The 24,191-nt window shown below is 42.0% G+C and overlaps 1 protein-coding gene across 2 annotated transcripts; it reads left to right on the top strand.

The window, feature by feature from the left end:
- Nucleotides 1-1,646: 1,646 nt before the first annotated feature.
- On the top strand, nt 1,647-21,836 carry dhx38 (DEAH (Asp-Glu-Ala-His) box polypeptide 38). Of its 2 annotated transcripts, none has more exons than XM_069173682.1 (27): nt 1,647-1,894; nt 2,443-2,777; nt 3,205-3,398; nt 3,772-3,933; nt 4,025-4,187; nt 4,591-4,709; nt 4,799-4,878; nt 4,983-5,138; nt 5,282-5,443; nt 5,586-5,693; nt 6,366-6,490; nt 6,593-6,730; nt 6,883-7,069; nt 9,811-9,996; nt 10,181-10,321; nt 10,413-10,523; nt 10,735-10,851; nt 10,985-11,092; nt 11,230-11,342; nt 12,814-13,022; nt 14,519-14,673; nt 15,571-15,726; nt 16,073-16,207; nt 16,796-16,921; nt 17,017-17,112; nt 18,042-18,163; nt 20,567-21,836. In XM_069173682.1, exons 2-27 carry the CDS (start codon nt 2,446-2,448, stop codon nt 20,646-20,648), a joined length of 3,783 nt encoding a protein of 1,260 aa, XP_069029783.1. In that variant the 5' UTR covers nt 1,647-1,894; nt 2,443-2,445; the 3' UTR covers nt 20,649-21,836. The 2 variants fall into 2 exon arrangements, with proteins under 2 accessions (XP_069029783.1, XP_069029782.1); XM_069173681.1 differs by having other exon boundaries at nt 3,202-3,398.
- Nucleotides 21,837-24,191: the final 2,355 nt, after the last annotated feature.

Here is a 24,191-nt window from a genome sequence, read left to right as displayed (position 1 = left end):
CATGTATTTGCTCCTTCTTGCAAGAATAAATGTCCGAATAAATGTTTGATTTTGAACCAAGCCTCTGAGTAATTTTTCCAACAGAGGGAAACACAGCTGTTAACATCTGTATGTAACATGACCATCATGTTTATGAATCTATCAACAAATCCAAAGTGTCTAAGTGTATTAAATATAAATGCATGTTCAACTGAGTCAAAGGCTTTAAAACAACGACTACCGACCGGTTGCCCTCACATCTCATGTGATGAAGGTGCTGGAGAGGCTGGTCTTGGCCCACCTCAGGCCACTGGTGAAATCTTCACTGGACCCTCTGCAATTTGCGTACCAGCCTCATGTGGGAGTGGATGATAATGCTCCTGCAGTGAAAAAAATGTCCCCTTGTGGGATCGATCGATCTATCTATCTATCTATCTATCTATCTATCTATCTATCTATCTATCTATCTATCTATCTATCTATCTATCTATCTATCTATCTATCTATCTATCTATCTATCTATCTGTCTATCTGTCTATCTGTCTGTCTGTCTGTCTGTCTGTCTGTCAGTCAGTCAGTCAGTCAGTCAATCCATCCAAAAATAGCATAAATCAATCATCCCTGATTAAGTGACCAGAACCAAGTGGATATTATTATGGGCAGATCTTCCTTTGAGGAATACTGATTAGGTCGTGCTAATAATTTTACAAATACCTGTTTTCAGTTGTGCTGTCAAGACTGTTGTGAGAATTTTGTAGTCTGTATTTAAAAGGGTTATAGGTCTGAGATTGTTTACGATTCTTTTATCTTTTCCTGGTTTATGTATTAATCTAGTTATGCCTTGTTTCATTGTCATCATCAGCTCCTTTGGGAGAACACATTCATTTATTGTCTGAAATAATAATGTTTTGATTTCGTCCCAGAAATATTTATAAAAGTTAGCGGTTATTCCATCTGGACCCGATGAGCGATCTGAGGTATATTTGTGATAATGTGATCAAATTCTTCAATTCCCAAATCTTCCTCACATCTATCCCGGAAAACAGCGTCAATTACAGGAATCATATTTTGTATCTTTTCAAATAATTTAGCACTTTGTTCAGAGGATGATGATTTATAAAGGGTGCTGTAAAAATCCAACACTTCTTCAGTTTGATTCTGTGCATTCTTCTTTCCTTGTTTATTTTTTTTTACTCAAGGCTATAGATTGCTTCCTGATAATGAGTTTCAGATATTCCCATGTCTGTATCGAAGTAGTACTTGTGTTATCATTTTCAATATCCACAATTTTTGTTTTAATTTTCTTACAGCCTTCTTCATTTATTAGTAAGTTAGCATTACATTTCCAGTAACCTTTTATTTTATTCATTTCATTGTTTCTGGTTAATTACAGGTTTATTAGACAATGTTTTTTTTTTATTAATTTTTTTTAAATTTTTAATTTTTTTTAGCCTGTCCGTTAGCTTTAAACCAAGAGAAATGTCTTTCCTCTTTGTTTAAGTTTCTCCAGATATCTATGAATTTATTATCATTGATGAAATTACCCATAATTGGGTTTCTACGTTCTTACAAAACAACAACCATCCTGTCCCTCTGTAAACGTACCCGTTTAAATAAAGTTGTCGCTGCTCTTCGACCGTCATCCCCTCAGAATTATGGGATAGCAATGGCTGCTCCCCTGTCTGTAAACATACGCGTCGTGTTAACGAAAGCCGCAGTATAATTATTTTCCAGGCCGCCACAGGTCTTCTTTTCACCACTCTCTCGTCCCTTAGTTTGCCTTTATAATCTCTAACTTCATGTGAGAGTTTCAGTGTTATACTGAAAGAAACACGCGGCGGTTTTCCGCGGTTTGCCGCCTTTGTCGGGACAGAAACAGCTCACAGGCTAGCAACGGCTAGCTGCTCCGACCGAGGTACGCTAATTTAATTCATCTACCTCCTTTTTTTTTTTTTTTTACACATGAAAATAGGATTCATTTGATCTGCGGGTTATTGTAGTAATCACAGTTAACTGCCCGGACACCCAGTCCAGGTTACCTAATACTCTTAAAACAGCGGAAAATGATTCCACCTAATCTTAGTTTTAATGTTAGCCTCAAGTTACTTAAATTATTATTGACGTAAAACAAAAGACAAGAAAGCTACTATAGCTATTAATATATGGATGAGGTTTAACGTGGTGGCCATGGTATCTTTGGGTTGGTTCTCGGAAAAGTGATAGATTACTAAATCGATCATTTCGAAGACTGATCGGACGTCAATCATAAAAATGTATAACTCATTGTTGAATCAAATGATTTATCAAGACAGAATAGCAAAAATATATATATATTTTTTCCAGCCTCATCACTGTGAAGATTTGCTGGTTTTCAGTTTCGTATCATTATAAATTAGAACTGAAACGGTTAAAGTTGCTCTCTTCAGATTTTCACATCTACCACCACATGTAATCCCCTCCCAGATAATGGATGATGATGATGTGTCCATGCATCGGCTGGAAGGGACTGATCCAGCTGCTCAAGTTGGTGGGCTGATAGTAAAGAAGAAGAGTGCTGCTGCAGAGCCCCATGTTTTTCGGGCTCCCACTCCACGCACCTCTTTGCTGGGTCTGGATCTGCTGGCTGCCCAGAAGAGGAAGGAACGTGAGACAAAGGACCAGGCGGATTCCAGCGGTGAAGACGTGAATACAAAGAAGTCAAAGGTTTCCTCATACAAGGACTGGGAGGAAAGTAAAAGTGACTCTGACTCCGATGAAGAGGACGATGATGATAAAAATAGAGACTCCAAGAAGGAGAGGTAAGAGAGAGAGTGCTGCGCGCAGAATATACGTTTATTGAAAGTAGTGTATAATGTATGCAAACGTTTTTGCACCCTCCTGCAAATTATGTTTGTTGATGTGGGAAGTTAAATAACGAAAACACAACCCCTGCTGCAAAAGATAGTAAAATTAACCTGAAAGAAAAAAAAAAAAACTTTCGTAGTTGTTTTTTATTTTGAGCCTAAAAAAGTTGAAAGAAAAACCCCAAACTTTACTTGTAGCTTGTGCAAAAAGTTATGACAGTCTACTGAGTCGGGACTTACTCCCCTTTGGCAGATATCGGAGTTTGCAAACAATTTATGCAGCCAGCCAAAAGTCTTTCTATTTTTGATTTGAATAATTTTTCATCAGTGTACAGACACAGCATGAGTAATGTTGAATATTTCATGTTTGTCTTGATAGCAGGAAGTATCGTGTGACTGGTTCTGAGACGCCCTCTGACCCTGGAGGAGTCAGCGAGGAGTTCAGACGCAGACACCAGCAGAGAGAGAAAGACAGACGAGAGCACGGAGTCTACGCCTCGTCCAAAGAGGACAAGAACAGAGAGAAAGACCGAGAGAGGAGCAGAGATAAAGGCAGAGAGCGACGGGGTGAAAGAGGTGATTGTATTCCTTGTATCGCTTCATTTAAATTGTATTTTAATGAGGTGAGACTTGTGGTTTTAGTCCAGTCCAATTCAAACATTTGCTCGTAGTAGTCTCTCAAATGTAAGGATTATCATATTTTTGTAAATTAGATGCATTTTAGATTTTTGACTGCTGTCAGAACAAAAAGCCATTTTTGGACTCTGGCCACTTATGATGAGCAGATGGGTCATTATTTTGTGTGTAATTAATTAATTAATTCATGTTTTGTAAAGTGGATCGGGCATTGGAAAAACATTAGAGGTAGATTAACTGATCATGAAAGTAACTGTTAGATCATATGATGATGATGATGATGAGTAATTCTCCTTTGTTCTCGCTCTGTCAGATGAACGTGAGGGCAGCCATAGCCGTGGCAGCAGCAGCAGCCGGTCAGAGCGTTGGGAACGCAGTGAGAGGAGCGAGCGCTCACAGAGAGACGGCTGGTCTGAACGCATCAGCCGGGGGACTAAGAGAGATGAACCTCTGACACCACAGCAACGTCCCAGAGGCAGGGGTCTTTTTTTTTTTTAGTTTCTTATTTTGCTTTTTTTGAATTTATCAATTATTTGGTTGACAACATTTATTTTGTGTGTACATAGATTCTTTCACACCTTCAAGATCCAACTGGGAGGAGGACGACAGCGGTTATGCAAGTTCAAGGCTTTCCCAGTGGGAGTCTCCGTCACCTACCCCGTCTAACAAAGAATCAGATCGCTCAGAAAGAAGCCATCGCTCTGGTAGAGAGAGTGAGCGGAGGGACAGGTCAGCAGCCTTCATTCATTTTATCTTACATTTTTATCCCCCTGATCCCAAAGCATTCCTTTTATGTAACTTTTATTATATGTACATAAAGTTGAAAGTGGACTTGTGATAGCACACAATACATGATCATACATAGGTTTTAGCTATGGGCTGTTTGAATTCTACAGCATGACTGTTTTCTGTATGATATGACCACATTTTCAGCGCCATTATTCATACTGTCACCTTTTTTGTATCACAAAATATTATCCCAACATCCTTATTATGCCCAGACACTTATCAGAGGCTTTGGTAAATCACCACTGTAAATTTTACTCTCTGCATCTGACATGAAATGGTTAACCGCTGGCAAACTCCTGCTGATGATTGATGCTAACATAATATTTATTTTCTGTGTGCGTAGGTCAGTCAGAGGCCGTTACCCTGACGACACACCCCTGCCTACCCCGTCCTACAAGTACAACGAGTGGGCCAACGACCGAAAGCATTTGGGTTCAACGCCACGTTTATCACAAGGAAAAGGTACTATTCAAAAAAACAAGCCACTTTGTCCTCGAATGCAAGATTTAAATACCTGCATGTCTGATATCATTTCTTACTCTGTTCTTCAGGCAGGAAAGAAGATGGAGGAGAGGGAGGATTTCTGTTTGATGATGAGGATGAGAAAGAACAGTGGGAGGAGGAACAGAAGGTGAGCATCACAGTTATCACTCATTCTTGCCTAAAAGAAACAACTGTTAACTTTGTCCTGATTAAAAGTGGTTTTCCATCTCTAATTGTCTCACTGAATTGCAGCAAGCTGACAGAGATTGGTACATGATGGATGAAGGCTACGATGAGTTCCACAACCCTTTCACTTCCACCTCTGAAGAATATGTAAAGAAGAGAGAGCAGATTCTTCAGAAGCAGACTCAAAAAAGAATATCTGCCCAGAAGCGACAGATCAATGAGGTAAAATCACAGCGTTACTGATCAACCTAATCAGAACTGTGTGTCTGCATGCACAGGCATATGAAATATATGTGTTTATTTGTTATTGTATTTGTCTTGTTAGCCCATTTATCAGTGTAACAGGCTGTGTTTCTTTTTGTCAGGATAATGAGCGGTGGGAGACCAACCGAATGCTGACCAGTGGTGTGGTGCAAAGGTTGGAGGTGGATGAAGACTTTGAGGAAGACAATGCTGCTAAAGTTCACCTGCTGGTTCACAACCTGGTGCCCCCCTTCCTTGATGGGAGAATAGTCTTCACTAAGCAGGTAGTAATGACCAAGTTTAGGATCAAAGACCTGTAGTCACTCTGTTTTTCAGGGTATTGGATGTCATATTTATAATTGACAACTATAATTGAAGACCATAAGATTTAAATGTTTGTATGTGGGTGTCATTTGTCTCTTGCAGCCAGAGCCTATCATACCTGTGAAAGATGCTACCTCTGACATGGCCATCATCGCTCGGAAGGGCAGCCAGCTTGTCCGTAAACATCGTGAGCAGAAAGAACGCAAGAAGGTAAGATGGATTTGCAACTAAAAATCCAACTGGTTTACGGTAGAAGAGACCTGGCTGTGTGATCCTGCTTCAATATGGGGAAGGTTTAATACTTTTTCAATAATATTGTGTATACCACGCTGTGCAAAAGTTTTAGCTAAGCTAAAATAAGGATGCTTTCAGAAATATGATCATAATCATCATGGCTTCTATTTATCAGTTATGAGTGCAGTAAATGGACAAAAACCTAAATCAGTATTTGGTGTGACCACCCTTTGCTTTTAACAGCATCGATTCTCCTCGGTACACTTGGCCAGTTTTTCAAGGCACTTGACAAGTAGGTTGTCCCAAGCCTCTTGGAGAACTTGCCACAGATCCTCTATGAATTTAGGCTGCCATGATGTTAATTTCAAATCTCGGTGGGTCCACACCATCTGTTGCAGGACTCGTTGTTCTTCTTGACACTGAGGATAATTATTTATGACTGTTAATGACATTATGTTTGTGATCATTGTTTCATGCTGCAGAAGAAATTTTTGACCAATCAGACACTTCCACCGTGATATTCCATTGTAGATAAGAATCCAAACATCTAATGGGCCGAAACGTTTTGCACAGTAATGTTTGCAGCTAAAGACTGCAGCTTTAAATTTCATAATCAGTGAATTAACTGGAATAACTATGTTCTTTCAGGCTCAGCACAAACACTGGGAATTGGCAGGCACCAAGTTGGGGGATATCATGGGTATCAAGAAGAAAGACGAGGAGGACATCTCTGGGGGCAAAGCGGTAGGCGAGGACGGCAAAGTGGACTACAGGTGACCAGACTGACATTTCACATTTTCTTTGTCATAATCCTCGTAGAACTGTCGTGTCAGCTTGCTTGACCCACCATATTCATTTTCTTTTTTTCTTTACAGAGCAGAGCAAAAGTTTGCAGACCACATGAAAGAGAGGAATGAGGCCAGCAGTGACTTCGCTAAGAAGAAGACCCTTCTGGAGCAGAGACAGTACCTGCCTATCTTTGCTGTCAGACAGCAACTTCTGAACATCATCAGGTACTGATACCAAGACTACTCTCATTGCTCTCCTCCAATCCAACTTTATCACTTAAAATTCACCTAAAAAGTGATTTACATTTATTACATCCAAACTGTGTTGAGTCATTCTTTGAGTTGTGACTGACTGTTGTGTTTACTGCCATCTGCAGGGACAACAGCATAGTGATTGTTGTTGGAGAGACAGGCAGTGGGAAGACCACCCAGCTGACCCAGTACCTGCATGAGGACGGTTACACCAGCTACGGCATGGTGGGTTGTACTCAGCCCCGAAGAGTAGCAGCCATGAGTGTGGCCAAGAGAGTGAGCGAGGAGATCGGCACCAACCTTGGAGAGGAGGTGAGACAGCTACTCTGGAGCACAGGAAAACAAACTGCAAGTGAGAGTATCTTCCAGAGCCAGCCTGCTTTCTGCCTCACTGAGCATTTTTATCTCTGATTTAGGAATGATTAGGAACACCAAAAAATATCTTGCTGTTGATATGTGGATAGATAACCTGCTGAGTATTGATTTTAGAATTAACTATAGCCATTCACATGACATTTACTTTTTAATTCTTTAAGCTATTGAAAGGTTTTGACTATCACTCCTGTTTGACATTTTATTACATCATTTCATTGATGAGGTCTGACAATATGACTGGAAACTAGCTGTTACTATTGGTTAAACTACAATTTATTCCACACACAAACCACATACTTGAAAGTGGAACTGACAACAAATGAATCCAAAAATGTCTCTATTGACATGTTGAATCAGAAAGCAGTAGCTGTGAAGCAGTAGTTATAACGAGACATTTGGCTTAATAACTTGAGTGCTCACCTTTGTCTTCACTTTCAAAAAGTAAACATGGTAAATCTGTGAACTTAGTTAGGTTAATGATGTTCGTAAGACACTGTTACTGTAGTGATTGCAGTGCATAATGTTGAGACTGAGGTAGTATCTCTTGCCAATCACAGTAGTGATATGCTGTGTAACACTGCCATCTGGTGGGTGACTTGGGATTTGCAGATAATTAGAAGTAAAAGGAAATACTAGTGATGATATAACATTTGTTATATCTGGATATACATCCATACATATCTGCATGTATATACAAAATAAATGCTTTTTTTTACTTAGCCAGTGGGATTCAGCACTATATTTCTTTTAATATATATTTTTTCCCTTTACTTGAAATGCATGAGAATGTCACACCATAGTATTTGATGTTAGGTTAGGTAGGTTAGGTAGTTACTTTATTAATCCCCGAGGGGAAATTTTTTTCACTACAGCAGCATACAGGAGCAATAAGATAATAGTAGAATAATAGAAAAGCAATAAAATAGCAGTAAAAAATATTAAATATAAATATAAAATATAAAATGCACAGTATATACAGTACAGTATATATCTATATATATTATATACAAACAACCAAGAAACACAGTCAACAGTGTTATTGTTATGTGATGGATTTTGCCAGAGGTGAGTTATTGTACAGTCTTATTGCGGTCGGCAGGAATGATCTCCTGTATCTGTCCTTGTGACAGCGGAGCTGGAGGAATCTTTTGGAGAAAGTGCTCCGCTGTCCCTGCAGCAGGTGGTGGAGAGGGTGGTCAGGATTATCCAATATGGATAATAGTTTGTTCAGCGTCCTCCTCTCCACCACCTTTTCCAGACTATCCAGATTGTAGCTGATGATGGAGCCGGCCTTCTTAACCAGTTTGTTAAGTCTGTTGGTGTCACCAGCTCCAATGCTGCTCCCCTAGCAGACCACAGCGAAGTACAATGCACTGGCCACAACAGACTGGTAGAACATCTCCAACATCTTGCTGCACACATTGAAGGATCGAAGTTTCCTCAAGAAAAAGAGTCGACTCATCACCTTCTTGTAGACAGCGTTGATGTTGGTCTTCCAGTTCAGTCTGTTGTCGATGGACACACCGAGGTACTTGTACTCCTCAACCATGTCCACATCCTCTCCCAGAACTCTCAGCGGTTGTGGAGCCGTCGTCTTCCTCCTGAAGTCGACCACCATCTCTCTGGTCTTGGCCACGTTCAGGAGCAGGTGATTTCTTCCTGCCCACTCCACAAAGTCCCCCACTACTGCCCTGTACTCCTCCTCCCGTCCATCCCTTATACACCCGACCACTGCAGAGTCATCAGAGAACTTCTGCAGATGGCAGGACTCTGAGTTGTACTGGAAGTCAGTTGTGTATAAGGTGAACAGGAAGGGGGACAGAACAGTTCCCTGAGGCGCTCCAGTACCACTGACCACCGTATCAGACAGCACACCGCCCAGACGGACAAACTGTGGTCTGCCTGTCAGGTAGTCAGTGATCCAGGAGACGGTGGACGTGTCCACCCCCACCACCCGCAGCTTCTCACTCAGCAGCAGTGGTTGGATGGTGTTAAATGCACTGGAGAAATCAAAGAAAGTGATTCTCACAGAGTCACTGGTTCCATCCAGGTGAGACTGAGCTCGTTGCAGCAGGTTGATGATGGCGTCGTCCACTCCCACACGAGGCTGGTACGCAAATTGCAGCGGGTCCAGTGAAGATTTCACCAGCGGCCTGAGGTGGGCCAAGACCGCCAAGAGCACCTTCATCACATGAGATGTGAGGGCAACCGGTCGGTAGTCGTTGAGGCCAGATGGAGTCGTCTTCTAAGGGACTGGAACCAAGCAGGACGTCTTCCACAGCACCGGGACTTCCTCCTGTTTCAGGCTCAGATTGAAGAGGTGTTGTAGGACCTCAGCCAGCTGGACGGCGCAGGTCTTCAGGACCCCGGGGCCGATGCCGTCAGGCCCTGCAGCCTTGCGCTGGTGGAGTCTCTCCAGCTGTCTCCTAACCTGGCCAGTCGTCACAGAGAGGGGGGTGGTGGTGGTGGTGGTGGTGGTGGTGGTGGTGGTGGGGGGGGGGGTGTCGTCAAGCTGTCGATGGAGGAAGAGCCCTTTGAGATTGAGGGCTCTATGCAGTTCACCAGAGGGGGGAGGGGGGGAGGCAGCAGAGGTGTTTGGGAGGTGTATGTGATGAAGTTCTCTAACGTTGTGGCCATACATATGTTTTATTTGGTTATTCTGACAATGTCTCCTGCAGGTGGGCTACGCAATCCGCTTTGAGGACTGCACGTCGGAGAAAACGCTGATAAAGTACATGACGGATGGAATCCTGCTTAGGGAGTCTCTGAGGGAGTCGGACCTGGACCACTACAGCGCTGTTATTATGGATGAGGCTCACGAACGCTCCCTGAATACAGATGTGCTGTTTGGCTTGTTACGTGAGGTCAGCACTCAACTACCTTCTCTGTTAAAGATAGATTTTCTTTGTTTCTTCCAAAACCGATAGACAGCTCTCTGCTTCAATGAAATGTTTTTTTTTCCAAATGATGTCTCCTCTTCTGATTCCAGTGTAAATACTTTATGGTGTGAATTTAAAACGCCACTTCCGTTTTACTGTTTCCTACCAGGTTGTGTCTCGACGCACTGATTTGAAACTCATAGTTACCTCTGCAACAATGGACTCAGACAAATTTGCAGCCTTTTTTGGCAACGTACCCATATTCAACATTCCAGGAAGAACCTTTCCAGTGGACATCTTGTTTAGCAAGGTACGTTTATGTTTCTATTCTATGTTCACATAAAGTGTGTTGAGTGTTTTTGTTTTGTACTGGACTGATTTGTTGTGTTGTGTCGATACAGACACCTCAGGAGGACTACGTGGAAGCAGCTGTGAAGCAGGCCCTGCAGATCCACCTCAGTGGGTTGGTGGGAGACATCCTCATCTTTATGCCTGGGCAGGAGGACATCGAGGTGAGGGACATATGGCTGTACTGCATGTTGTGTTTTTATTTTATTTTGTATTTATCCTTAACTCCTAAAAACACAGAATGGGAAGCAAACACATGCTATCGTCATCATGTTTTATTAGCATGTGTGTGTTTTATTTTGAAGGACAGGGGAAGAGAGGTATTGTCCATTTTGTGTTTCTCAAGGGAATTTGCGTTTTTCCTGGTCTTTGCAGGTGACGTCAGATCAGATCGTGGAGCGTTTAGAAGACTTGGAGAATGCTCCTGCTCTGGCTGTGCTGCCTATTTACTCCCAGCTTCCATCTGACCTCCAGGCCAAGATCTTCCAGAAGGTTTTTTTTTTTTATCACTGCCCATAATGTTGTATTGTTTGAGCTATGAATTAGTTTTCCTTATTTCACATGCGTTTATACACCTCTGAAAACATAGCTGACCCCCTGCTGCTTGACTTTGTTCCTCTGCTAGGCTCCAGATGGTGTGAGGAAATGCATTGTTGCTACAAACATTGCTGAGACTTCCCTCACTGTGGATGGAATCATGTTTGTTGTGGACGCAGGATATTGCAAACTTAAGGTACTCGGTTGCACTTTAAATACATTTTGTGTGTATTTTAAATTTTTCATATTATGAAAGATCATTTTTATGTGTACAATATTCAAAGCAAACTGATATGATTGGAGTTTTACTCACTACTTTCTTTTTCTCAACAGGTTTTCAATCCTCGCATTGGAATGGATGCTCTCCAGGTTTATCCGATCAGCCAGGCTAATGCCAACCAGCGTGCTGGCCGAGCAGGACGTACTGGACCAGGACAGTGCTACAGGTAATACTTAAGCCCTTGTCTGCTCTCAGCATACATTTGAAGTTACAAACCCATGCACATGTTTCACATACCAAGAGGTCTGAGCTGGAATTGGAGCATATTTCATGGTTTTTCTATGCTCAGACTTCTGCTCATTACCTTAGCTTTTAGTTGTTAATACTGAGGGTCTCCTGATTCTACAAGAGGAGGGATATTCTTATTTTGTCCTTCTTTGTCTGGACGGCACTTTGTTAACTTTCAAGTAAACCACCTTAATAAGATGTCTTTTCTGTTACTGCACCCCTGAACGAGTAGCATCATTGTAGCGTAACTGTTTGTTAAGGTGTGTTTTCTTCCTTCTGTCACTTGCGATCGGTGCTCTTCTCAAATGGTGTGCTTAAGGTTCTGGATGCGTGACATGGCCATGCTTTCTAGTCAGTCAAGGGGAGGAAGGGAGGGAGGGAGAGAGAGAGTGAGGGAGGGGGAGGGAGGGAGAGAGAGGGACAGGGAGGGAGAGAGAGAGGGAGAGAGAGGGACAGGGAGGGAGAAGGGGAGAGAGAGAGAGAGGGAGAGGGAGGGAGAAGGAGGGAGCGAGAGAGGCCAGAATCCGAATCGCCAGAGGATTTCACGCAGTTTATCACTGTTTATGGCAGGGACATGTGCCACAGGAGATCCTGTCAGAGGTTTTTCTTGACCTCTCTCTCTCTTTTTCCACATTAACTCAAGTAGAGACTGAGTCACACACACACACACACACACACACACACACACACACACACACACACACACACACACACACAGTGATACATTTTTCATTCCTAATGAGCTGCAATGCTTATGAAAGCCCACATATTTCAGGGTAAATCCAGCCAACCTGCTCTTACACACAAGCTCACAGAAATCTATGAAGAATCAGTTTTGGAGAAGCTTTACACACTGAGCACAGTCAAGGTGTTTTGAGTAGCTGTGGATGTGTATAAGCGTTAGAGAGCGCACAGACTGAGTCACGCTGGTTTGCTCAGCTCGCATGGAAAATTCCCCACTCAAAGACCCTTTTAGCTGTGACTGCAGGCCCCCTCATACCAGCTCACAACCGTCACATTCAAATCTGAATTCTGTAACCATAAGCACCGGCATCACAGCTGTAATTGTTGAAAAAGAGGAACCTTTACTTTAACTCAGACCCTGGATGTTCCCCTAAATATTTTTTTTTTAGCTTCCTGAAGTTTCCTTGGCAATCGATCTACATTTGGTGCTTACTGCTCATTTACAGAACATATTACAGAACAAAATACATCAGTGCCACACAAGAGAAAGATATTGGCCAGAGAAGCATACTCTCTGTCCCAGTTTACATCAAAAACAAAAACGAATGATCAAACATCTGTATATTGTTAAGATTTTACTATGACATTGTTTTTGATGGCTTAAACTTTACACTCATTCTGTATTTCTATCTTCATGTCTGTCTCGTATCACTCTTGCCGTCCAGGCTGTACACTCAGAGTGCCTTCAAGAATGAGATGCTGACCACCACCATACCAGAGATCCAGAGGACCAACCTGGCCAATGTGGTTCTGCTGCTGAAGTCTCTGGGTGTTCAGGATTTGCTCCTCTTCCACTTCATGGATCCGCCACCTGAGGACAACATGCTCAACTCCATGTACCAGCTGTGGATCTTGGGAGCTCTGGACAACACAGGTGGGTTGTGAACAAGTGAGAATTACAGTCCATCCATCTATTAACTTTAGCTTTATCCTGAACAGGTTCACGGTGATCTTTTAGCCAAAGTCCCTGACAGGTTGCTAGCGCTGAATTATCATAGGAATCATAATGGTATCATGATACAGTCATCTATAGTGTAAGATTTAAAAGTTATTTCCAATATATTGAATTTTGGAATATGTTGCAATTTAATAGCTTTTTGACAACTAAGTAGAGGTGTATATGATTGATTGATTGATAGATAATCATTTTTTTTCAAACACAAATTGTAAGACTTTCGATGAGATAGATAAGACGACTGGCTCTGCAGGCTTCCACACAGGACCGGTGCCAGTTGAATTCAGCTGTTTCAAATTGTGTGGATTTTATCCTTTTCTTTGACTTATGTGAGAGTCAGCTCCATGTCTTTGAGATTCAGACTGTTAATAAAATAGAACAAGTCACTTTCAAAAATTTGGGGGACCCCCCCCCCCCCCCCCCCTCCTCCCCACACACACACACACACACACACACACACACACACACACACACATTTGATAGGCAAAACAATTACTGGATTTATGATGATTGACAAGTATTTGTACAGTAAACCCATGTTTTATATTGCCAACTAGTATACAGTCAAACATAATAATATTTTTAAAGTATATTATTATCTATCAACATTGTTATGCAGAATGAGTATCCTTTTTCAATTGCCCGTAGGGAGCAGACCATACCCAGGCTAGTCTTAGATACTATAGGGCCAGTCATATAAATCATCCTCCTGATGGGATGAACGAGGTTATTGGGTATTTGAGAGTTGCACTTCCCTCTCGGCGCTGCTTTGAGCGGCTACATAGTGATGGTCACAACACAAACACACACACAGGAGACTAACTTGTGGAAAGGATGCTGCATTGATAATGCAAACTGGACAAACAGCCCTGGAGGAGGTAGTTGTGAGGTTTTAGCCAGTGAAGTAATTGCCTAGTAACTGATCCTGTGTTTGATTTGACTGGTCGGGTCTCATTTCTGTCTCATCCTTAGCCAGATTCCAGGGGATTTAGGGATTTGGGGATAAGGGGGGACTTTTGATGATTCCCTGTATGGTGTGTTAACAGCAGATTATCTCTGATTAAGGCTTACCTGACCAAAACTGGCTGCTCTGCTACTCTGCTTTTCCTCCTCGTAAGCTTCTTAGACTCTTTCGTCTAATCATTTAAATCAGAAACTGCAAAGTTTTTGATCTTGCTCCCTTTTTTTTTTCCCCACAAGTATTCTCAGCTGTCAGCAGTTCATCCTCCTCTCTCACGCTGATAGATAAATAAGTGTCACATTATGCTGGCTTCTCCCTTACGCCAGCAGGCTTTTGATGGAAAAGAAGCTTATCACTCCTCTTCCTTCTTGTCCCTTCTCTTTCCTTCACGTCTCATGTACTTTTATATTTTACACATGTGACCTTGTAATTGTGTTCACTGTTGACTTCTCAGGTGCTTTGACACCAACTGGGCGCCTGATGGTGGAGTTTCCCCTTGACCCCGCCCTCTCCAAGATGCTGATCGTGTCCTGTGACATGGGCTGCAGCGCTGACATCCTCATCATTGTCTCCATGTTGTCTGTGCCAGCCATCTTCTACAGACCTAAGGTATATCTCTTTTTTTATGGCACTTGCTTCCATTTGATGTAGGAGCTGCAGAAGAGGTCGACTGGAAATGTGGGGAAATTGAGCAGGGGACTGACATAACTCAAACCGGGGGCATTTCGCCCACGTGGTATGCTACCTAACCACATGGCCATCGGGATGCCCTGTATACCTCATTTGATAGTTATTGTGTAATTGAGACAAATATTATTAATTATCAGCTTATTTTAAAATGCCACTCCAAAAAGGCTGGAGGGCTCCTGACCCTATTATCATATTTTTTTTTAAAGCATCCATTTTCTGTGTTAAATCATTAATAATCCATATTTCGTATTAACAATGGGTCACTGGTACAACTTGTATCTGAATGGTTTCTTTTCATGATGAACCCACAGAGAATCACTGGACTGTGCAGTTCTCTATAGCTCTGTCGAGCCTTATAGCATTTTATAGCTTATTGTTTCCAGCTCAAAAGTTTACTGTTATGCTTCATTCTCACCACCCTCATAACATTATTTTTGGACAAAGCTTTTTCAGGGGAAAAGCTCTTAGAATGCACTGTACCAAACAGCAGGCAGACACAGTTAGCGACTAGCAGTTTAATAGCCAGATAATCCCCTCAGGAATTAGCAGATTCCAAAAACAGAGCTAAAGAGAGTGAATGTTGGACTTGGATTAGCTATGTGGCCAGGAACATGACTCCTTATGAATAATATTGGCGCTCTGTATCGGCTGGATGAGTGAATACGCGATAAGTGTTTTATACCAAATTTACTGTTTTGTCTTAAAAGGTGACAATATGTCTGTCTAGGTTGAGTTTCGCAGCTCGTTTCTCATCGTAGTATTTTTAAACATGAATGAAGACTTTTAATAATAAACTCGATCTGTTTGTGTCTGTAGGGTCGTGAGGAGGAGAGCGACCAGGTGAGGGAGAAGTTCTCGGTCCCAGAGAGCGACCATCTCACCTACCTTAATGTCTACATGCAGTGGAAGAACAACAATTACTCCAGCATCTGGTGCAATGATCACTTCATCCACACCAAGGCCATGCGCAAGGTCAGAGCTGCACTGCTTTTTTTCTGCCAATACTCTGGCATCGGATGGAAACCTATCTTTCAGTTTCCACTTGTTAAATTCCAGCATGTATTGTCAGATTTTACAGTTTAAATTTAGAATAAGTGATAGTTTGGTGATTGCATACATTTGAGGCTTTTTCATTATCCTGCTACTGAAGTTATTATAAAATATAAAAGTGCGCAAACACGGAAACTTCTCTCTTTTCTTTTTTTTATTGTGTTACAGCAGCGATATATTTTTTTCCCCACAAAACAATCAATTGCAAGCCAACTGGTTTTTTTTTTTTTACCGTATTCCCCTTCCAATAAATATTGTTTTTGTGCAGGTACGTGAGGTGCGCTCTCAGTTAAAGGACATCATGGTGCAGCAGAGGATGAACTTGGTTTCCTGTGGCTCAGACTGGGACATCATCAGAAAGTGCATCTGTGCCGCTTACTTCCACCAGGCTGCCAAGCTCAAGGTACTTTCTGCACTCTAGGTTTTCCTCAGTTAATATGTTCTGCCTAGTGGCGACTGGTTGTGGCAGATTTATAGCAGCATAATTACAGAATGGTGAAATATCCCCTCTGGCCTCACATTATAACAGTGCTAAAATCTAAGAGGGAATTTGAAATCATGACTATATAATGAAGGTTCTCAGTTTGACTTACAAGTACCCAGCTAACCTAAGCAATCATAGTAATGTTGGATATACTTTAAATTTATTTTCCTGCTGTCTCAGCCAGGTGGAGAAGCAAATTAGCCCGGGTGACCTGCTTTGCTCTGACCTTAAAGTGCACCCATAGATGCAGGCACAAAAACACATTTAAACTTCAGCACAATACGGCACACACACACACACACACACACACACACACACACACACACACACACACACACACACACACACACACACACACACACACACACACACACACACACACACACACACACACACACACACACACACACACACACACACACACACACACACCGTATGCTGTATTCCTCCTGCGGAAATTCAGAGTTGCACATTTAATTTGTTATTTATGCATGTGTTTGCTCCTAGGGCATTGGTGAATATGTGAATGTGAGGACAGGCATGCCGTGTCACCTCCATCCCACCAGCTCCCTGTTTGGTATGGGCTACACTCCGGACTACATCATCTACCACGAGCTTGTCATGACCACAAAGGTAAGAAGTCTTGATGGCTGCAGAGCTCGGCTTGTGTAAAAACAATTCATGGCATGTTTGGTGTTGATCATTTATAACTTTGCTTTGTGTTGTAGGAGTATATGCAGTGTGTGACAGCAGTGGATGGAGAGTGGCTGGCAGAACTTGGTCCCATGTTTTACAGCATCAAACATGCAGGAAAAAGCCGACAGGTATGTCAAGACAAAGCTGGTGCTTGTTCAGTGCATATTAGGTTCATTTATAGTAAAAGTGTACTCTTTGAGGTTGCCTGATTTTCAACGATCCAATCGTGGGGAATTTTAATCTAACCGTGTACAATATTTGAACCCAGCGGGTTCTAACTTTCTTGTTTTTTTAAAATTTTTTAAAATTTTTTTTTTTTTTTTTACCTCTGACCTCTTTAGAACGTAGCTGTCTACTGACCTCTTGTCACTGGTGGCTTTTTTCCAATGGTTCTGATCAGTTCAACCAAAAAGTGATTTTTTTTTTTTTTTTTTTTCTGAAATACTTTTTTTTTGGGGGTTAAGAGATAAAATTCTCCAGTAAGTCACAGGAGAATAAGTAAAATATGACAGTTTATTTCTTACAATAAACCTTATTTTGTCTTGCTTTCCTATCTTGTTAATCCCAATTGTGACCCCGTCAGATTTCTCTTGTGACCCTGAGCAGGGGACAGGACCTTTTAGACAGCATGTTTTCAATGTTGAGGCAATGGTTTGGGAAAGATATTTTCCTTTTTCAACATGGCAATGCTGAAAAAGGTAGATGTATAAAGAAATGATACGTGTTGTCTGATGTGGAAGAACTTGACTTGCCGGCACTGTTGAGATGAACAGGAACTGACGGTGAGCCAGGCCTTAGTGCCCAATTCTAGCGGCCATACTTACTAATGCACTTGTGGCTGAATGGGAGCGAGTCCCTGCAGCGAGGATGCGTTCTCAGAAAAGTGAAGGCTGTTAAAGCAGCACATTAATGCCCATGCTTAGGAACAAGATGCACTTAAAGCTATAATGTTTGGGTCTCCTACTTTTTGTCAAATATTTGTTGAGTGTTTCCAATCATCTTCTCCATTTTGTTGTTGTCTGTACGCTTTCTTAATACGCGCGTATTTCTCTTGTAGGAGAACCGTCGGCGGGCCAAGGAGGAGATCACCAACATGGAGGAGGAGATGGCCCTGGCCGAGGAGCAGCTGCGAGCGCGTCGAGAAGAGCAGGAGAAGAAGAGCAACACGGGGAGTGTTAAGTACGTCAGCAACACATCTCTCCTCCCTCTGGTTCATCACATGGGCCTCATCCAACAATAGTTCCCCGTGGCCCTCATTTTCCATACACAGTCAAGATTAGAAACGTTTAATTTACCTACCCTGCTGCCAATCCATATCTTCACTCCTCCCTCCCTCCATCCTTCCCTCCCTCCCTTTCCTCCTCCTCCTCCTCTCCTCCCACTCTCTCTACTCCACCTTTCTCACTCTTCATGATGAGCTTTTCTCACCTCTGGTCCCTCCAGACGAGACAAAAAGAAATAATATTGACTCCTGGCTGACCTCCATTACTGCAGCAATTTAAATTGTGCCATAGCAGAACAGAGAAAGGAGGGGAACGTTCATTTTCAAATTAGACCAAAAAAATTAATTTCACACCCATCTGCGAGCTTTACAGAGAGAAATAAGGTTATAAAGACAGATTAAAAAAAAAAAAAAAAAACTTTTATTGTTAATTAATCAGCTGATTTATCTGTCCTGAGCTTAGTCTGACTACGTCTGTGACAGATATGTTGAAAATAATCACACTCGAGGTATAGGATTAAGAATTAGATTTAAGCAGAGGAAGTTGGTTGTGTGATAATGAAGTCGAAGGCTCTCCTGGGCTCGCGGCTGCCTTTGTCCTCCGGCAGGCCTCACAAGCATCTGCTCTCTGAGTTCAGCGTGGCCAGGATGAAGTATTTGATCGGGTGTGCCTTCATGTGCTGGCTGCTTATCACCTGCCTCTCTGCTCAGCAGCACAGATCAGGGCTGTGAATTAGTGAAAGTCCCAGGCAGCTGTTTTGTGTACAAATGTAGAACATTGAGTGTTTTTAAAATCACGTCAGTGTGCAGTGGAGGCCTGTGTAGCTTCACTTAAGGCGAGACATTGCAGGCCAAAATAGTTTTTATGCAATGGTCAGTTTTAAGATTTTGGGCTATTTTGCTTCCCCAACATGTCTGCTTTCACATTCGCGGAAAGAAAACATCGTAAATATATATCTTGTGTTTATTTTATTACACTTTTTATATTTGCGTCTGTAGATGTTTTTTTAATTCACCGAAAGTAAGCATGTCAGACTATGAATGAAATATGAACAAACCCTTCTGTTAAAACCTTCAGAATATAGTTGGTAATAAATCTGTAAAAGTTTGGTCAGCGCTGTTGAAGTGAGTGAGAAAACAGTTTTAAACTTTTACAAAATATCTTTCATGGGCGTTTTCTCAAAATGAGTTTTTTTTTGTTCATACTCTGAACCAGAAATCTCCGTTTCAGTAGTACTTGCGTACACCAAACCTTCCAGTCTTATTCCTATCTATATTATGAGGGTTTGTTCATATATCATTCATAGATGGATTTAAATAACATTTCATTCAAAAAACCATGGCAAACATAATTTTTTCGGATTTATAAAGCAAGGATAAAAAGCGATGTCAAAAATCTCCTCTGTAAAAACATTTTACTTTAATGTCAAAATGAAACCACTATTTTGAACCTGGCTTCATCCAACATTCAGATTTCTGTTCTGGAAAGTTATGCAAAGTAGCACAAATTTAATAGACAATGCCTATTTTGCATATTAAAACAGTATAGTTCAGAAAACTTGTAACACACATTAATAGATTTTTCATAGTACAGGAATGAATGAAGAGCAGCTGATTCCCACATTGTTGGGAAAAAAACAACAACATTCAAACTTCCACTTTACAGCAAATGTAAAATACACATATTCTGTAGCAAGTGGTCTAAAACACACCAAACCGAAGGTATGGACCTTTAAGTGGAAAACACTTGTAAATGTGTGTGCACTGTGTAGCAAGACACACTGTTTGTTCTACATTTGTGCTCATTGCTGTTACGAAACTAGCAGCAGTTTGTGTTTTGGGGGAACGACAACAATTTCTCCTGAAGTAAAGAAGGAGGCGGCGAGCGGTGGACACAGTGACAGAAGAGGGTTATTGGCTGATGGTTGTAATTGCAGCAGGTGTGTGTGTGTGTGTGTGTGTATGTGTGTGTGTGTGTGTGTGTGTGTGTGTGTGTGTGTGTGTGTGCGTGTGTGCGTGCGTGTGTGTGTGGAGCAGAAGGGAGCGATGAGGGAAGTGTGGGCAGTGTCAGAGTGCCACGCTGCTGTAATTAAAGATGATAGATTGTGCTGTCAGAGGCGTCAGGCTCTACGTCCCAGCACTCTTCGCAGAGACACCAGTCTGCCTTCTCACTCTCCTCCAGTCCTGCTGCTTTCATGTTCTCAGACTAGTCCTTTTTCTGTTTTGGACTGCTGCTGCTCACCTAATGCGAGACGTTTTTTTTCCTAGCAGTTTGACCAAACAGCAACAAAGAATGAGGCTGAAAACCATCTTGTCACAGCAAATAAAACTTGTCTGCGTCTGACTTTTCTCTCGTTCAGGGCAGTGAAAATCTGCACACCGGGAAGAAGAGAAGAGGCCCCCATGACGCCCAGACACACCCCGGCCCGCTTTGGACTGTAAATCCATTCCTGGAAGTAAAAGCACCCACCCCCTCCCCCCTCCCACCCTCCAGCATGTCCTTCGTAGGGGCCATTGTCATCCTGACTTGGACCGCAGGAGCCCAAATAAAAACAGTGCAACTCCCATCTGTCCCTCCCAGCAAGGCCATCAACTGCAGTTCATGAACAGACCACTAGAGTGAGAACTTGTATAAGGCACAAGACTCGGAAACAAGACAGGTTGATCAAAATGCCTCCCTCCACCTTCATCGGCCACTAGCTGTTTCCATGATACATTTTAAGGAATAAAGGACTGTGTTTTTTTTGTTTTTTTTTTGTATATTGAGTATTTGTATGTGCTCATTCTTGAAAGGATTTTACAGATGTCTCTAATGATTTTACCCAAGTAAAAAGAAATAAAACTTCATTTTCCTGTATTCCTGACTGTATTACAGCTCAGTACAATACAGAGGGCGACTGATAAATAGTGATCTAATTCCAGTGTCTTTGTGTCCTCGCGTTTAATAGTGTTGTAGCTCCAACAGCGTGTGCCACCTTGAAGTGTGCCTCTACAGGCTGAAGCACTACTCAAACTACTTGTGGCATGAGTGTCTACTGACTCCAGAGTTGTATTTTAATAACACACACAACACACTCATGCAGGCTTAGCCAATTGACCTTTTCCTACTTTCTGTTCACCTTGTTCCAACAAGGTAATGTACCACAGCATTTGCTGGAGAACTTCACCACGCTGGATTAAACATATCAACTGTTTTATTGTCACGGTCCCTGTGTTCAAGATAGCACCGTTTCTTTTGTGGTTTACCACCAAACAAATGTTTGCATATTTGTCTTTTAGGAAGGAGCTTTTGTAGTTGTACGCCCTCTTCTGCCCTCAGCTGATTAGAATATCACGTGTCTTCAGATAAACTGGTCTATCTGGAACAAATCTGTTTAGTGAAGGCCGTGCTTGGATAGTAACAGTGTCTCTGTTTTGTCTTTTCTACATGGAGTCCAGACAGATCATCCATTTTTTTTTTCTTTTAATGTCTTTTGTAAATGAAAAAAAAAAAAATTAAAATAAATGTTAGCTATTTTTTTTAATTCCAAGTAATTTCGTTTGATATTGTAGTCACTGTGCTTTTCAATGTAATGCATAACATTTAAATTTGTGTTGCAGTGGCATGGATAAAAGCTTGATAAGTCAAAATGATGCAAATTAGCTCAGGCTATTATTTCTTCACATGCAGCTTCAGTGTTACTTATGTATCTATAAAAAGAAAACCGTGGTGTATGATGAAGTTACAAGTTCTCAGCTGTGCACATTAAGCATGTCAACAATTGAATTTGCCATATTTATTGGCATTGAAAAAGTAACAATACTGTAAAAAAAAAAAAAATACTTTTTCAATTATTGATTTATTGGCCAATTACTTCGGATGGGGATAGTTTTTTTTCCCCATCACATTTCATAAAATAGTAAAAAGTCAAAAAAGTGGCATAGTTTCTTTAAGCCCTAAGGAGACATCTGGTTAGAAGATAGAGAAAACTGCTCATCACAGTTTTCTGAAGCCCCCCAAAAAACATGTTAAACTTGCCCCTTCTGTTCAAACAACAGACCAAAACTCAAAGATATTCAGTTCACGATCACAAAAGACTAAGAAAAGCAGAAAAACCTCATCTGAAAAGCTGGAACAAGAGAATGTTTGACATTTCAGAAATATGACTGAAACAATGAAATAATTATTAAAATAGTTGCTTGATCATTTTCTGTTGAAAGACTAATCTTTTTAGCTCGGCAAAAACCTTATCAGACTTTGAGAGGATGAAGAATATACTGATTGATTTGTTGGAAAAGGATTTCCAATTAAATGGAAACTCTCCTAACAGTCATGTGCTCAACATATGAACTTTGTCCTGCAACAAACGTGATGGGTCAAAATACAGGGAGGTCATGGGCCTATTGTTTGCACAATGTGTAAATGTAAATATAAAGAAACCCAAAACACTACAGACGTAACTAAAATGCTCATAATGAAATTCCCAGCGCGGTTGTTTTCAATATCGGCGTCACAATTGTGAGCTGAGGTAAGTGAAAACTGATCAGAGAGAAACAAAAAGCATGGATCTGTCCCTCCCGCTCTCAACCACTCACACCCACATTTGCCACTCGTCTTACATGTGTGATCCCCGGGCTTTGAAACCCCTCGGCTGTAAAGATGCCGATATGCTTTAGATGAGGAGCCGAGCTATATGTGGGTGCGTCTTGTGTCTGCTTTGTTGAAGCCGTACGTAAATCTTCAGGTCGAAAGACTGTTGAACAAAAGCCTGGATGGTGTTTCAGTATCTTCATCACGGTTATTCTGACATTCCTTGGTGTCTCTCAGCTCAAACCTCTCGTACTAGCCGGCATCAATTTGGAAGGAAAGACAAAAAGAAGCCGGCCTGTCTGTGATTTCTTCAAATGCAGTGTGCAACAACGAGCAATGTTTGTCTCTTAGCCGAATCCCTCTGCTACACTCCTGTGTTGTTGGTCAGTCATCGTCTGTCTTACTGTAACCCTCATGCAAATAAGTACATTATGAGCGTCCCCTCAACCCCCTTAGTTGTCCAAGTTGTCTTGAGTGAGTGTGGCAGGTGGAGGAGGGGATGGATATAATGGACACCACCAACTTTAATGAGACAAATCTCAGCTATGGGCTGACATTTTCAAATAGTCCTTGAGAATGACAGTGTCAGCAGTCACCTTTACTGAGGCTTTCCAGGGAAGGTCCCTGTAATGATGGAGGGAATTAAAATGGCCTCCAAGGCGGGTGCAGATAGGAGCCACAGGATTAGGGTGCAAAGCCACGCCTCTTAAATGGGCCCTTCTGCCACACCCCAAATAAAGAAGCTGCCTTTTGGTAAGGGTACATCCATTCACTACAGACTACACATCGTCACCCTGAGGTTTGATGGAGGGATTATGGTGAATCTTAGCTGTTGACCACTGTGAGATTTGTTGAAATGAGCTGTCCCTCTCACATTAACTGCCCCGCCCTTGCCTTCCTCTCATTCTACCCCCCCCCCCCACCCCCACACACACACTATTGTCGAGTGTCTGGTGGCTGACATGGACAAGCTCTGCTGTCATTACAAACTTAATAGGAGCAGAAGTAAGATTGATGAAAAAAAAAAGAAAAACAGAGGCATCAAGTGCTTTTTTAATTACCTCTTGTCCCATAATGGTGGCAGGACAAAGGCACTGAGCAAGGAATGAAACATTTTCTTTCTCTTTCTACCCCTTCTCCGTTTTGTTGCCTTGCTCACCCGCAATAATGAACAGCCTTCTGGGACCCAATTACATCCAAGGCTGCATTAGGAGCGCAGCAGGCCCAGTGGAAACTTCAGCTGAGTTTCCCCTCATACACCCCCCACCCCCACATGCTGTTACCCTGCTGGAGATGGCCTTCACTTGATTGAATTTTGAATGTTACACACCCCACACCTCCCCTCCTGTTTTCCGTAGTCCCTTACCATCAACCGTTCTGAGCCCACGTGTGGTTTATGATGGAAACAGGCGGCA

Source organism: Embiotoca jacksoni, unplaced genomic scaffold, assembly GCF_022577435.1.
Source record: "Embiotoca jacksoni isolate LCO1_2020_lvr unplaced genomic scaffold, fEmbJac1.0.p SCAF_6, whole genome shotgun sequence".
Classification (NCBI taxonomy): domain Eukaryota; kingdom Metazoa; phylum Chordata; class Actinopteri; family Embiotocidae; genus Embiotoca; species Embiotoca jacksoni.
The sequence above is the reverse complement of the archived record's forward strand: the minus strand, read 5'-3'. Positions and strand labels throughout refer to the sequence as shown.